The 15,188-nt window shown below is 42.7% G+C and overlaps 1 protein-coding gene across 3 annotated transcripts; it reads right to left on the bottom strand.

The window, feature by feature from the left end:
• Positions 1-115: 115 nt before the first annotated feature.
• LOC100564968 (retinol dehydrogenase 16) lies at positions 116-10,479 on the bottom strand. 3 transcript variants are annotated; one of them, XM_003216964.3, is made up of 5 exons: positions 10,209-10,479; positions 6,834-7,160; positions 5,754-6,012; positions 5,200-5,357; positions 116-527 (listed from the first exon to the last, which is right to left on the bottom strand). In XM_003216964.3, exons 2-5 carry the CDS (start codon positions 7,144-7,146, stop codon positions 310-312), a joined length of 948 nt encoding a protein of 315 aa, XP_003217012.2. In that variant the 5' UTR covers positions 7,147-7,160; positions 10,209-10,479; the 3' UTR covers positions 116-309. The 3 variants fall into 3 exon arrangements, with proteins under 3 accessions (XP_003217012.2, XP_008102261.2, XP_003217013.2); XM_008104054.2 differs by lacking the exon at positions 10,209-10,479 and adding an exon at positions 9,497-9,636; XM_003216965.4 differs by lacking the exon at positions 10,209-10,479 and adding an exon at positions 8,093-8,353.
• Positions 10,480-15,188: the final 4,709 nt, after the last annotated feature.

The raw sequence follows: 15,188 nt of genomic DNA, 5'->3' as shown, positions 1-15,188 counted from the left end.
CACATTTGCTGGATGAGGATGCCAGTGTAACCTCCAATCAGCCTGTCCTGCTCTGCCTTCCAAGCACATCACCACATATTCCATTCTTATGTTGTTTTGAAGCACATGACACATGTTTAAGAAAATGTGTTTATTTCCCTGGAAATTACAGAGTAAAATGACATTTTTTAAAAATCACTTTAAAGATTTCAGGCATTGTAGAGAAATGCTTTTATCATTTTGAATCTGGAGCAACATTGTGTGTTCAAACAAGATCAGGATGGAATTTCATAAGCACAAATTATTTTACAAATGCGAACTCATCAGGATCTACACTGCTTGTGCTGGCTTTGGAATAGTGAGGGCCACCATATAGTCTGCCACGAAGGTCGGCATGTAAGATAAAGGAATGTGGTATAGCTTTGCATCCCAGCCTGCACCGTAGCGTGTGCGAGGGTAGCGAGAGATCAGGGCATGCTCCATGCAGTCTGTGACTGGGTGAAGGTTCCTGTTGGATCCTTTGATGATATCCTTAAATATTTGGCAGTCTGTATGTAAGAGAAATGAAGCAAAGAGATGTTAATAATTCTTTCTGATAAGCACAGGCAGGAAACCCTAATTCCTGACCAATTCCTGACACAAGCCAGTCTCAAGTAAGGTTACGCTCACCAAATAGCTGCTAAAGATGAAGAGCCTGTCAACAATAAATGTTAGCAACTCTGACAACATTGCTGAACATACAGGGATTCAACTCCAAATGTTAACGAGCGAAGCACATTAAAGACAAAATGAAAATATTAATCCTAACTAGAGTAAGCTCATAGAATCAATATACAGTAGAGTCTCACTTATCCCAGACTCACTTATCCAAGGTTCTGGATTATCCAAGGCATTTTTGTAGTCAATGTTTTCAATATATCAATATATCATGATATTTTCAATATATTATGATATTTTGGTGCTAAATTCATAAATACAGTAATTGCAACATAACATTACTGCATATTGAACTACTTTTTCTGTCAAATTTGTTGTATAACATGTTTTGGTGCTTAATTTGTAAAATCATAACCCAATTTGATGTTTAATAGGCCTTTCCTTAATCCCTCTTTATTATCCAAGATATTCGCTTATCCAAGGTTCTGCTGGCCCGTTTAACTTGGATAGGTGAGACTCTACTGTATATGTATATTCCTCTGATCCAATGGGTTCACTCTGTTTAGAACTAGCAGATTTAGATCAAAGTTTCCTGTTTGGAGAAACGGGCTGTGGCGTAGGCTGTTGAGCAGCTGCAATAAATCACTCTGACCATGAGGTCATGAGTTTGAGGCTAGCCCGTGGCAGTGTGAGCACCCGTCAATTAAAAATAAAATATAGCCCCTGCTCGTTGCTGACCTAGCAACCCGAAAGATAGTTGCATTTATCAAGTAGGAAATAAGGTACCACTTATAAAAAAAGTGGGGAGGCAAGTTTAACTAATTTACGACCTGGAATGAGGAAGTGCCATCAGAATGGATGATGAAGCAGCTGCTCCCCCCTGTGGCCAGAATTGCACATCCCCTCAGAAGGTGGTTAAATTGCCTCTGCGTCTGTCTGTCTCAGTCTTTGTTTGATGTGTTTATGGGCATTGAATGTTTTCCCTATGTGTGTATAATGTGATCCACCCCGAGTCCCCTTCGGGGTGGGAAGGGTGGAATATAAATACTGTAAATAAATAAATAAATAAATCTGTCCTCCTTTTTCTAATGTTTGAATGATTTTGATCTCAACTCTACAGAGACATTCATGGATTCAAACTGAAAGGATGTTTGGGTTTTTATGTAATCTGAGGTGAAAGGAAAGTCCGAAGCTGGACAACATGCATTTTAGGAACATGGAATGTGAGAGGAATAAATCAGGGTAGGCTAGATATAGTAAAACATTGCAATATATGAGCTGAGTGAACTAAAGTAACCAGGAATGGGACACTTTGAATTACATAATGATATTGTATTTCATTCAGAAAATGAACATCTAAGAAGAAATGATATAATATGCACAGCAAGGATAGATGTAGGCTGGATCTATACTGACATATAGTCTAGTTCCCCCTCAATGGATTGTTACCTTGTTGTGTCACCTACGGACCCACCGTGACAGTCACCTTCAGACCCATAGCTAAGACTTTACAGTTTGGAGGCAATCATGCTCAGCCACGAGTGATAGCCTATGATAATCCAGTTCAAAGCAGATAATCTGGGATCAGATACTGGATTATATGGCAGTGTAGAAGGAGCCATAGCAAAAGTAGGCAAAAAAAGCACAATGCAATGATAGGGCACTGGAATGCAAAACCAGTAAACAGCAGAATCAAAAGACAGCTGGAAAATTTGGCCTAGTTTCACAAAACGAAAGAGGAGTCCCACTCTCTGAAATTGGCAAGGACAACCTTTTTATCATTGAAAACACATTCTTTAAGCAATCTCAAAATGGCTATATACATGCACATGGCCTAATGGTGAATATAGAAATGAAATAGCCTACATGATTGGAATCAGAAGCTGGAGAAACTCTATTCTCTCTGCAAAAACAAGACGGGGCACTTGAACATTTCCTGATGGAGAGTTTCAAATTGATTCTGCTGCTTCACTTCACTTCACTTCACTTCACTTTATTTCTTAATTAGTCGCTCTTCACCAGAGTGCTCCGAGCGACTTACAATTTAAAATATCATTCCACAATATAAAAACATTCAACATAAAAACATTCAACATAAAAACATCCAACCAAAAAACATTCAACAGTGACTATTTGGCAAATTTGATCTGATTTACTTAAATGCACAACCAAACCACCAAGTCTTGAGCGCTTTTACAAAAGGTCGCAACTCCGACATTACTCTAATATATGGAGGCAATGAGTTCCACAGAATTGGAGCATAGGTCGAAAAGGCTCTACACCTTGTAGCTTCCAAGTGTACCTCCCTAGGGCCCGGTATGTATAGGAGATTTTCCTGGGAGGATCAAGGTGACCACTGATGGCAAAAAGGAATGAGGCGGTCCCTAAGATATAATGGTCCTTGGCCATTTCGAGCTCAGTATCTTGTAAGAGATCCGATGTTCTATTGGTAGCCAATGCAGTTGTTTCAGAATCGGTGTAATATGGGATCTTATAGATGATCCCGCTAGCAGCCTGGCTGCTGCATTTTGGACCATTCGGATCTTCTGGGTTTTTGTCTTCGGAAGGCCAGCGTATAACGCCTTTAGAGACTAGGACAATGGATTCAAGTTGCAAGGAAAGAGATTACACCCGAATGTATAGAAGAACTTCCTGATGCTAAGAGATGCTCATAGTGCTCATAGTGGTAAGAACTGTTTGGCAGTGCACTATGCTGCCTTGTAGGGTGGTGGAGTCTCTTTCTATGGAGATTTCAAAGCAAAGGCTAGATAGCCATCTATAGCAGTAGTTCTCAGCCTGTGGGTCCCCGGGTGTTTTGGCCTACAAATTCCAGAAATCCCAGCTAGTTTACCAGTTGTTAGGATTTCTGGGAGTTGAAGGCCAAAACATCTGGGGACTCACAGGCTGAGAACATTCTATAGGTGTGATGTCTCATGGGCCATGTAGTCCCGTTCCTAGTACTATTGTGGCAGACGAAGAGGAAAACATGGGATTTACACAGTTTCAGCCAGAAACGGAGCCCTTGCACCTGGAGGATGTTTGCCCTCAAGAAGTCAGCCAAACAAGCCTTGGGCAGAATTCTCCCCCGTTTTCTCGTAAAGACAATTATAATAAAGATAGAGGCGCTAGGGAGGCGAATCGCCGAAGCGCCAGAATCGCAGCCAAACAATTAGCTGATTAAGTCTGCTTCCCTTGGGAAATTCTAAGGAGTCTTGCATCTGGACTAAGTTGAGTTTCACTTCTAGTTCTCCAGGGAAAGTGTTCTTCTGGCGGGTAACGAGACCCTATTTAGGTGTTTGCCGCAAAGGAAACTTTGCAGAGTCAATTCGTCAGCTGGAGGAGTGAGATCGTGTGTAGACTTCGTACTCCAGTTCCCTGTTTCCCGGATCAAGTTTCCAGCCTTGCCTTGTCCCGCGTTTACCACGGACCTTGTTTTTGTTCTTGTTGCCTTGTTTCAAGTCTTGTTCTAGCCAAGTATCAAGTTTGCTTTCCAGCCTAATTGCCAAGTTTCTATGGACTTAAGGACCTTGTCTTCTCCCCACACTTTGCTTGGCAAAGTGTGTGTTTCGGTTATTGGATTATAACTTTGGACTTTAATATCACATATTGGACATTATTTTCCTGGACTATATTTGACCTTTCCTAAAAGGTCTACTTCTGAACTATATTCTTCACTTGTTTTTATTGACTTTATATATTTCATTAATAAAGATATTAGATAGATTCTGGTCTCTGCGCATGGTTATTGGTGCTCTGCAGCCTGGGTCCCGACAATAGGAATGCTTTGTATGTATTTCCTAGCTTTGCAGGGGATTGCACTAAATGGTCCTTGTGATATCTTCCAGCTCTGTGATTCTATGATATTCCATACCTTGGCATAATCATTATATAGATTGGAGTCAAGAAATCAAAAAAAGAGTAGGACTTGGGAGGGCAGCTAATGAAAGAACTGTTATTTTATTTATTGTTTACTGTACTTATACCCTGCCCTTCTCACCCCTGAAGGGGGACTCAGGGCGGCTTACAAACTATGGCAATAATTCAATGCCAGATTCAGACAACAATACCAGTAAAACACAATATTATAAAACTGTAAAAGGATATACATATAAATTAAAATAGTCTTTCAAAGGATTAAAACATATCAAACTATTAAAACATACCAAGCTAAACAACATCCTGAAGTGCAAAGATACGAATGTTAGGATTGTTCATGCCATTGTATTTCCAGTTTATATGGTTGCAAAAGCTGGACAGTGAAGAAAGCCAATAGGAAGAAAACCAACTAATTTAAAATGTGGTGCTTGCTAAGAGTTCTGCGAATACTGTGGACTACTAAAAAGACCAATATACTGAACTAATTTCCCCTCCGTTAGTATTGAGGAGTTTTCATGTTACTTTTCTATATTTCTTAAGGACAACCTTCTTTTCTGCTTTATTGGCAACAAGTCTCTTCAAACCTTCCAGCACAGCAGGGCTGACTTTAAGACTTTGTAGCCACTTGCCTTTCTGTTTCCCACACAGATATTAGCTTGCAAGGAAATGTTCAGAAAGTTGACTTACATCCTTCAAGGTACTGCTGTCCATAGCACTCTTTGATGTCCGAAGGTACCTTTTCCCATACACTCCTCAAGCCTTCCTCTGATGTTACAGCAATAGATGTAATGAAAGAACCGGGTTCAATAATGCCAACATGGACTCCAAAAGGTTGGAGTTCTCGCCTGCATTGCAAAAAAGAGGAAAAGCAACCAGTTGCATTAGAACCAAAATTAAAACTGATACATTGAAAGAGTATTCTTAAGAACAGATCCGTGGAGCTACAGTAAGAGCCAGAAGCAATTTTGGGTGGAGCTGGAATCAGTAGAAAATAAATTTACTGCTACAGCTTCAAAATAAAAAAACGTGTAATATCATAACAACATATGATTTGTATGCTATACTGAATTAAATAAATGTATTTTGTATTCTCTCTGTCTATTTAGTCTGATGATTCACATGGTGATGATGAAACGTCTTGTTCTACCATTGTACTATGGGAAATGAGTATCTGTGTATTTCCTTCTCGCATGCCACTTAGCTAAGAAACAGCAAGTTGCAGAGTAAGCTTTTTTGTTTACCTTATGCAGTCGGAGAAGGCTTCCACCCCGAACTTGGATAAACAGTAACCTCCTCCTAACATTATCAGTCTTCCCCCAATACTGGACATATTGACAATCCTTCCTCTGCTTGCTCTCACCAAGGGCAGCATGTGCAGCGTCACGTCAATCAGACCGAGCAGGTTGACATTGATCACTTTTGCAAAATCATCCTTGATCAGCCATTCGTTGGGAGCTACATGAGTACCTGTACCAGCATTGTTGACCAAGCCCCAGAGCCCTGAGGGAAGAGAATTCACATATTCAGAGCTATCCCTTTTATTCTATATTTTGACAATTGGATTCTTATTATCCTTTCTGAAATTTTATGTAATCACAAATATACTAGTAATCATTATCTGTGAAGCATAACTCTGTGATAAGAAAGCCGTATAGGATTAACCTGTTAAGAGAGTGTTGTCTCTAACTCCAGAGATATTTGTTGAATGCCACTGAAGGAGGTCTTTTCTTATCTAGGCTGGAACATGTTGAGCTTTTTAAAATAAGAAATAATTGCCCATTAATTAGCATGCAGAACTTATTTCCTTTGTGTTTCAAGCTTATATGTATATACTTTATTTATGGTGCAAGTCCTTACTTTCCTCTTTCTTATCATGATCATGCAAACACCCACCACAATATGAATCTGCTGTGAGTGAACTTTCTCCGCTAAACAAATTGGTCTTTGGACCGTAATAAAGATTGAGTGATTGAATATGAACCTAAACATAACTGCAGGGATTATACTGACTGAATGAAATCCTAGGAGGAGGGAGGGTGAAATTATTTTATTCTGAACCATTTTCCTGTTCTAACTGAAAGAAAGTTCAATTTGAGACTATAGCAACTGATCTTGTTTTCCTTGGTCCAGCCAAAGCTTCCCTCACTTATTTATCAGGCATGGTTGGTTTTTAAAAAGGCACAAGAGGATTTCCCGTCTTCTTCCCAGTTAGGAACCTAGGAACCGTAGCTATTCTTGGGAATGTTTGAAGACAAGTACTTATGTCACTTGCCCAGCTAAGATACATAGAGACCAAGAGAAGGGATGTGAAGCTCTATTACCTTTGCTCCCCACAATTCCTTTTACCCACTCAGTTGCAGCTACAACACTCTCTGTATTGCTGACGTCCAAGATGGTGGTTTTCAGCCGATCGGACGTAAGTCTCTCCAGCTCTTTTGCTCCTTTCTGGGTGAAACAGGCAGCCAGCACCTTCAGACCCTTGGCATCCAGCTGCTTGGCAAGCTGGTTCCCAAACCCAGAGTCACAGCCGGTGATGAAGACGTATTTCTCTGTCAATTTCTCCACAGTCTGTCTCTCCCGGTACCATCGGCGGAGGAAGTAGAGCCCCAAGATGACAGCCAGGTAGAGCCACATGGTTGAAGGCAAGACTGTGAAAGGGAAGAAATAAGCAGCATAGGACACAGGCCTTTCTTGGACTGGGCCAGAAGGGAGGTCAAGTTCCCTCTCATCCACTCTGGCTACAACAAAAGGCATTGGTTTTGATAAATGAATCTTTTGGCTTCAGAGTCACAGCTGCTACCTCACCAAATTTGTCCAAGTATGTCACCAACAGAAAAAATGGCTGGTAGGAAGCATAGTAAATAAAGAATATCTTTATAGTAGTTAGACTGGAGTTTTTTTTAAAGTTGTGCTGAAATTACGTTTTGTCCTAACTCACTGTACTAGGGAAAATGACATAAAATCAACCTAGTCCTGACTGTTTCATCATACATCTGGAAGGATTTCAGTGGTTAAGTCCATGTCCTTAAAAATGACCCTTGCTGATTTCTGCAATCAAGCTGTTAACTGGCACCGACAGGAGCCAGAGTGGTTGGCTGATTTCCCCGGCCGATCCACACCCAAAACATCACCCCAACATACACTTGCCCTGCGTCCTTTACACATTGTTCTCCTCCAAGTGAACTTCACTGGGACATATTCACCACCACTCTTCTTATAACATTTCTAGATTCAGAAGGAGTTCATGAAAAGAATGAGCATGACATTATCAAAGGGCTTTTAAACAGATATTCTGGATACCTTTTTTTTCATTAAATTATTTCTGAAAGAGCTGCCATGCCTGGAAAAGTTGGGAAAGAAGCCAACATTCAGTGGTTAAAGGTTTTTCCTAGCAAGAATTTACAGTGTCAAGAGAAGTGGCACTTGTTGAAATTCTACTTGTCACTCAAATTGCATAAGAAACAAAACTCCCCGCTATTTTAAAAAGGATCGTGTATCCTATCTGGGTCTATACCCAGATTTGTAGGTATTAAAGAAAGCAAGAATTTGCAGAAAAAGCTTTTGGATATCATTTACTAACCTCTTTATGGTTAAATGGAAGGCTCCTAGCTTCAGATTATGACGGTTTCCTGGTTTTCCCTTTCTTCCTGAACAATTTGTGCATGGAACAGCAGTTGCTGAACCTTGATTGCAGGCAGCTCCTCCCTCTCAATAGAGTTGGCTCAAGCAAACAGTCAATGCAAACACATGCACTTGTCTGTAGCATTCAAGTGTGTGAGGGAAGTGGAGGCAAAGGAAAACTACCAGGAGGGCACCTGGACACCCAGAGCCCCCCCCTCCCCAAAGCCAGTTTCAAAATTAAAAAAAAACTTACCATGTGGAAATACTACACCAGGAAGACTGCTTAATGGTGGCCTAAGTTTTTTTAAAATTTAAGTCTGATTTGCGGGGGGGGGGGGGGTTGGGGGTGGGTTGGGGGAGGCTTAAGGAGATCAGATTTGTGCAGGCTCAAAGCATCAAAGCCTGTCCACCTCCTTCTTGTCTGTAGGGTGAATGCAGCTGGGCATTGCTTGGGCTGGCAGGCGGTGGGACAGGTGAGGCCCCGGTGGGGAGACAGGTGAGGGACCTGGCCACGCCCACAGGAGGGGAGGGGAGGGGCCCCGGTGCCTCTCTCCTCCCCCCTGCAGGAATTGGGGAAGGGAAGGGCAGTGGGCGGGGCCATGCAAATGCTACAGCAATGGCGAACCCTGGGATGCCTGCCTGTGGTGGAAGAAAAAGCAAAATCTAGAATGAAATGGTCCCCAAATGAAAGCATTCCTTGGGGGAAAAAACTTTTGTTGCAAATTAAAATAGGAAAGAATACGTGGGCCTTCATAGAAGAGGATGTTACTATGGAAGTGAGTGATTTTTTTATGACAGTGTGTCATATTAATGTTTTTGAAAGCCATTGGCTATGTGAAGATTTGTTTTTGGGATTTGGAGTTGTCAGTAAGTGCTTTACTTCATGTTAGTGGCATTGAACAGCTTTGTTACTGGTATTCAACTAATATTTAACTGCACATGATAGAGAGAGGTGAAGTGCACACAAACAGCTTGTCCTACATAGATTGTTTTGCAATCTATCATTATCATTTGCAAGCAAGCACCAGTAATGTGGACCTTTTAATAACTCCATTGGGAAGACTTCCATATAATCTGAAGCATGAGCCATCTCTATGATACCAGTTCACACATTCATTTGAGAGTCAAATGCGGTTCCAAACACAGTCCCACCCTTGACTTCTATTTGCGAACCATGATGTGATTTACAAGATTGCAGAGCACAAGCCCAGCCTTAAACTGTGTAGAGGGAAGGGTCTCCGAGGCTGCACTCTGCACATGCCTGGAGGGAGGAAAGGGAAAAGGGAAAGGCTCCACCCTAATGGGGTCTCATGAGGGGAGAGGGGGATGGATGCCAAAATAAACAGGGGGGGGGTGTCTTTACCTGCCCACCTAGATGTCCGCCTCCTTCCTTTTTTCTTCCCTCCGCCTCAGCCTTTCTCTCCTTCCCTCTCTCTTTCTCCGCCTTTGCCGGCAGAGGCCCACTCTCTCCCTCTCCCTCTATCTCTTTGCTCTCTCTCTGTCTGCGCAGGCACAGAGCACAAGCCCCCCTGCCTTCCATAGCAACCCCCCGTTCTCCTTTTGCTATGGGCAGTTAACGTGGGGCCAAACCGCATTCATGGCTCTGTGTGGATAGAATAAGCAGCTTAAGCTCAAGCTTTAGCCGAACTGGGCATAGAACCGCACCAGACCATGCCCTCTCCAAAGGACATTGTTCTCAGTGCCTGTCGAGTGAAGTGCCTCATACTTCAGCCCTCCTTCTAGGTGTTTTGGACTCCAACTCCTACCATTCCCGTCCTCAGGCCCATTCCTTTCCCTCCTCAGCTGCTTAAGCGGCTGAGGGGGAAAAGGAAAGGGCCTGAGGTTGGGAATAGTGGGAATTGGAGTCCAAAACACCTGAAGGGAGGGCCGGAGTTTGCCCATGCCTGGTCTTCACTGGAGATGTTTCACCTTTTGCATTTCTTCTTAACACTTGAATTGTAAAAGAAGCAAGGCTCCAGTATTTTTAAAAGTGCTGTGACCATGTCCAGTTTTGTAAGCATTCAAGAAAGTATACATTTGCATGGAAAAGAGCTGTCAGAGTATGGGTGACTAACCTTTACTTGGTTAAATGGAAGGCTTCCAGCTTCAAGTGGTGATGGTGGTTGAACAGAGCAGAACCGTTCTCTTCTTCCTGAACAATTTGTGTGTGAAGAGCCAGTTGTTGAACCTTCATCTGTATAAATAACACAGGCAGCTCCTCCCTCTCAACAGAATTGGCTCAAATGAATAATCAGTCAGTGGCTTTTCTAGATAAGACTGTGGCATTTTCTTTTTGTTTGAGCCTATTAGGAAAGATGAGAGCTTACCACTCCCTACTACCACTGTGGAATGAAATGCCAGGAGAACAACAGCTTTACAATTTAGCTTGTAAATCGCCTAGAGCATCTTGGATGGAGGGCGATTAATAAGTAATTAAATGATGATGATGATGAATGATGATAAATGAGTTGTCAGAATTTAAAAACCATGTAAAGACTAATCTCTTCTGGTAGGCCTACCCAGACAGTCTTTAAACATGAATTTTAAGTGTCCTTTGCTTCAACCCGTTTTGTGTGTTTTAGTATGCATTTTGTAGAGATACATTTTGGTATATAACTTTTATGGAGATATGTTTTAGTGTGTGTATTTGTAGTGCTTTTGCTGTGCTTATGTGTCAGGCTCACTTCAAAGGACCAGTCTGAACGCAGATCAAAGATAGCTGCTCTCAAATCCAATCTTTATTGAAGAATACATGACTTTGGAAAAGTCGAGAATGACCTAATGTTTACATACATTCAATTTTATCACTTCTGATGCAACGTAATACCACACGCAAATATCATCACCAAATCCCACCCCCTGGATCACATTACTACCATTCCCACACTATATCAATTATAATTGTTTATACTTTCAACCCTGAGTTCCCAGGCTCATTTTATCTTCTCCCGCCAGGTGCTTGCAGGGTTATTTATGTTATGTTATGAAGCCAGATTCAGGGCTTGGAAATTCAGCCCTGGGATTTGGCTCCATGACATGGCGCCCTCGTTTTCTTCGTCCTCCTCTTCGGTTCTTCTTTCATCATAATCCTGAAACCAATCAAACAATAACTCTATGTGTCCATTTTGTCCAAAGTCCCCATGTATTTTTTCAGCAAGCTGCGATGGAATACTGGGTGTATTTTCCCTAAACCTTTTGGCAATGCCAACTGGAAAGTTACTTCATTGATAACACCCTGTATTCTGAATGGTCCAATATATTTGGGGCCCAATTTTCTCGAAGGTAGCCCCAATTTGATGTTTTGGGTACTTAACCACACTAGATCTCCTTTATCCAGTTTATCGCCTTCCACCCTCTTTCTGTCTGCGAACGCTTTATACTTTTTGTGTGCTTCCTTTAAGGATGCAGTCACTTGACTCCAGCATTCTAGCATTTGCGTTTTCCATTTCCCTGCCTCTGTTTCCTCATTCTCTGTCCATCTTGGCAACTGGGGCAAAGGCTGTATTTCATATCCGTAAACCACTTCAAAGGGGGTTTTATTTGTTGCTGAATGTATAGTCGAATTAAAAGCTAGTTCTGCAAAAGCCAACCACCTAGACCAGTCATTTTGTCTCATGTTAGAGTACATTCGAAGGAACTGCCCAAGTGTCTGCTGAGTACGTTCTACCGCCCCGTTTGTCATGGGGTGAAAAGCAGAACTTAGACTCCTTTCTGCTCCTAGCATTTCCAAGAATTTTTCCCAAAATTTTGCTGTGAATTGTACTCCTCTGTCACTGACCACTCTACTGGGACATCCATGCAGTTTGTAAATGTGGTTTATGTACAATTCAGCTAGTTTCTCGGCTGATGGTAGTTTCGTCAGTGCTATAAAGTGGGCCTGTTTAGAGAACAGGTCTAATACTGTCCAAATATAACGATGTCCTTTGCTAACCGGTAGTTCCCCCACAAAGTCCATAGCTACACATTCCCAAGGTCTGGTAGGTTCTGCTACTGTTTGTAATAATCCCATTGGCTTCCCTCCTCTCGATTTATTTCTGGCACAATCATCACATTGAACAACATGATTCTTTATGTCCTTCCTCATCCCTGGCCACCAGCAATGTTTTGCTATTGCCTTGGTTGTTTTTGTAATTCCTGTATGACCAGCGCTCTGGTTATTGTGAAAACGATGCAAAATCTTAATCCTTAATGTTGCTGGGATATACAGTTTCTTGTTCACAAACCAAAATCCCCCCTTCTGCTCCCCCTTTTCTGCGTTGGATGTGATCCACTGATCTCCATCATAAGACTGTTTCAGTTCGTTTCCCCAATTATCTTCCCCGTCGAGTTCAACAATAGCAGTGTTCTCCTTTTGGGTTTGCGCTCTTGTCCTGACAGCTAAGCCCCATTGTTTATCAGAGAATATTGTTCCCTCTTTTGCTGTGGTTATGCCTCCGTGTTGAGGCATGCGTGAAAGAGCATCTGCCAAGACATTCTGCTTCCCTTGAAAAAACTTTAATTGGAAATCGAACCTGCTGAAGTATTGCGCCCATCTAATTTGTTTGGGGGACAATTTTCGAGGAGACTTTAAATACTGGAGGTTCTTATGGTCAGACCAAATTTCAAATGGGATTCCGCTTCCTTCGAGGAAGTGTCGCCAGCATTCTAAGGCTTTTAATATGGCTAATGCCTCTTTTTCCCATATTGGCCAACATTTTTCAGTTTCGCTGAACTTCCGGGACAAATATCCGCAGGGTTTTAAGTTCCCATTTTGATCTTTTTGCAATAGTACTGCCCCGTACGCACAGTCTGAGGCATCGCAATGGATTATGAAAGGGCTCCTGATATCGGGGTGTTTTAGGATGGGTCCTTCTGTGAAGCGTTCTTTTAGGGTTTCAAATGCCTTTTGGCATTCTGGCGTCCAACCCAGTTTGGCGCCAGGAGCTTTTACTTTTGCTGTCTCCCCTTTTCCTTTTGTCTTTAAAAGTTCAGTAAGGGGTGCGGTTATTTGCGCGAAGCCTTTTATGAAGGATCTATAAAAATTTGCAAACCCCAGAAATGATTGCAATTGCCTCCTTGTTTGAGGCACTCCCCATTCTTTCACATCTGATACTTTAGCTGGATCCATAGCTAACCCTTCTGGAGATATCCGATACCCCAGAAAGTCAATTTGAGTTTTATTAAATTCACATTTGGACAGTTTTGCGTACAGCTTTGCTTCTCTTAGTCTCTGCAAATCTTCCCGGACCAATTTTACGTGCTTTTCTTTATCTTCGCTCACAATCAAGATATCATCAAGAAATATGAATACCCCTCTGTACAACAATGGGTGTAGTATTTCATTTATAAGCTGCATAAAGCAACCGCCTCCATTTTTTAATCCGAAAGGTAAAATTTTATATTCAAAATGGCCGAATGCGCAGGAAAATGCAGTTTTCCAAGTATCTTCCGGTTTAATTCTTAATTTATGATATGCTTCAATTAAATCCAGTTTGGTAAATATGCTCCCTTTCTTCAATACTGTAATTAAATCCTTTACTAAGGGCATAGGGTATTTATTGTCCTTAGTAATTGCATTTAAATTTCGATAATCAATGCACAATCTTAGGGAGTTGTCTTTCTTTCTCCTAAATAACACTGGGGCCCCGAGAGGCGAATTGGATGGCTTAATGAAGCCTCGCGCCAGGTTTTTATCGATATATTTCCTCAATTCCTCCTTCTCCTGCACAGACATGGGATACACTTTTGGTTTTGGTAAGTTTGCTCCTGGGGTTATTTCAATTTCTACTTCTATATTCCTTTTGGGAGGTAATTTACTGGCCTCTTTCTGATTGAAAACATCCACAAAGTCTCTGTATTCAGGTGGCAATAGCTGTGGGTCTATCTCATCTGCTTCATCTCCCTCGTCCTCCTCTTCTGCAATTTTGCTTATCTCCCATTGCGTCTGCTGTTCTTTAAATGCTAGGCTCTTTCCTCTCCAATCTACTTCAGGATTTGCCTGTTCGAGCCAGGGTATCCCTAATATTACGTGGTATGTGGCAATAGGGGCTATCACAAAGGATATTCTTCCTTCCCATTTGCCTATTTTACATGGGACCCCCCGTATTTCCTTTGTTGATACTTCCCCAGCAGCGACTGATCCATCTAGCTGCGAAAATGCAATTGGGGAGTCAAGCGCCATCTGCTGACATTTCAGCGCTCCTGCTAATTCCGGAGTTATAATGTTTCTAGAACAGCCACAATCCACAAATGCCTTGCAGGTGGCCCGATTCTCTAGCCCCGAGAGGCAGATTGGCACTACTATCATGCGTTTGTCCCGACTCACCAGTTTTTCTGAAGATTCTGGGGCTTGCACCTCCTCTTCCGCACGCCTCCCGGTTGCTGGCTTGGGCTTTGGGGGTTTTGGCGGCTCCCCCTTCCGGGCCCAGCATTCTGCTGCTCGATGGCCCGTCTTCCCACATACAAAGCATCCCGGTTTAGGTTTGTTGTCGTCTCCTCTGGAGGGAATCCCCGGCCTCCCTCTGGGTCTTTCCTGCTTCCTCGTTTCTCCTCGACCTCTCGCCACCGGTCTTTGCTGGCCGCCGCTGCTCCTGAAGCGCTTTACTTGGGCTAGGGTGGATTCAACGCGCCCCGCTAGTTGAATCCATCCCTGGAGTGTTTCGGGGTCATCTCTGTGCGCTGCCCAGCTGAAAATCTCGGGGCGTAGTCCCTCTTTAAATAATTCCACTTTGGTCACTTCAGACCACTCTGGTACCCTTTCCGCGAGGTGGAGGAATTCCTCTGCGTACTCGGGCACCGTTTTGTCCCTCTGCTTTATTCCTTTCAGCTGGTCTCGAGCCCTCAATTGCTCTAGCCGGTCTCTGAACCGGTTTTCCAGCGCGGCGAGGAAGCGGGGCACTGACCTCAGGCATGGGTCGCGTCTGGCATGTAGTTGCACATACCAGCTGGCTGCTCCTCGCTTTAGTGTGTTGCCGATGGCTCGAACCCTGCTTGCTTCGGAGGGGAATGTGTGTGCATTGTCTTCCATGTATCCTCTGATGCTAATTAGAAAAAAGTTCAGTTCATCTGATTCCCCT

The sequence above is a fragment of the Anolis carolinensis genome, chromosome 2 (assembly GCF_035594765.1).
Source record: "Anolis carolinensis isolate JA03-04 chromosome 2, rAnoCar3.1.pri, whole genome shotgun sequence".
Lineage (NCBI taxonomy): Eukaryota > Metazoa > Chordata > Lepidosauria > Squamata > Dactyloidae > Anolis > Anolis carolinensis.
The sequence above is the reverse complement of the archived record's forward strand: the minus strand, read 5'-3'. Positions and strand labels throughout refer to the sequence as shown.

What these genes read in the sequence shown, in the direction of transcription:
- LOC100564968 (XM_003216964.3), bottom strand. Translation starts at nt 7,146, where the DNA reads ATGTGGCTCTACCTGGCTGTCATCTTGGGGCTCTACTTCCTCCGCCGA. An exon ending in AGGAATTGTGGGGAGCAAAG is followed by an intron (nt 6,013 to 6,833) that starts GTAATAGAGCTT and finishes CTCTTCCCTCAG; the next exon opens with GGCTCTGGGGCTTGGTCAAC. An exon ending in GCCTTCTCCGACTGCATAAG is followed by an intron (nt 5,358 to 5,753) that starts GTAAACAAAAAA and finishes TTTGCAATGCAG; the next exon opens with GCGAGAACTCCAACCTTTTG.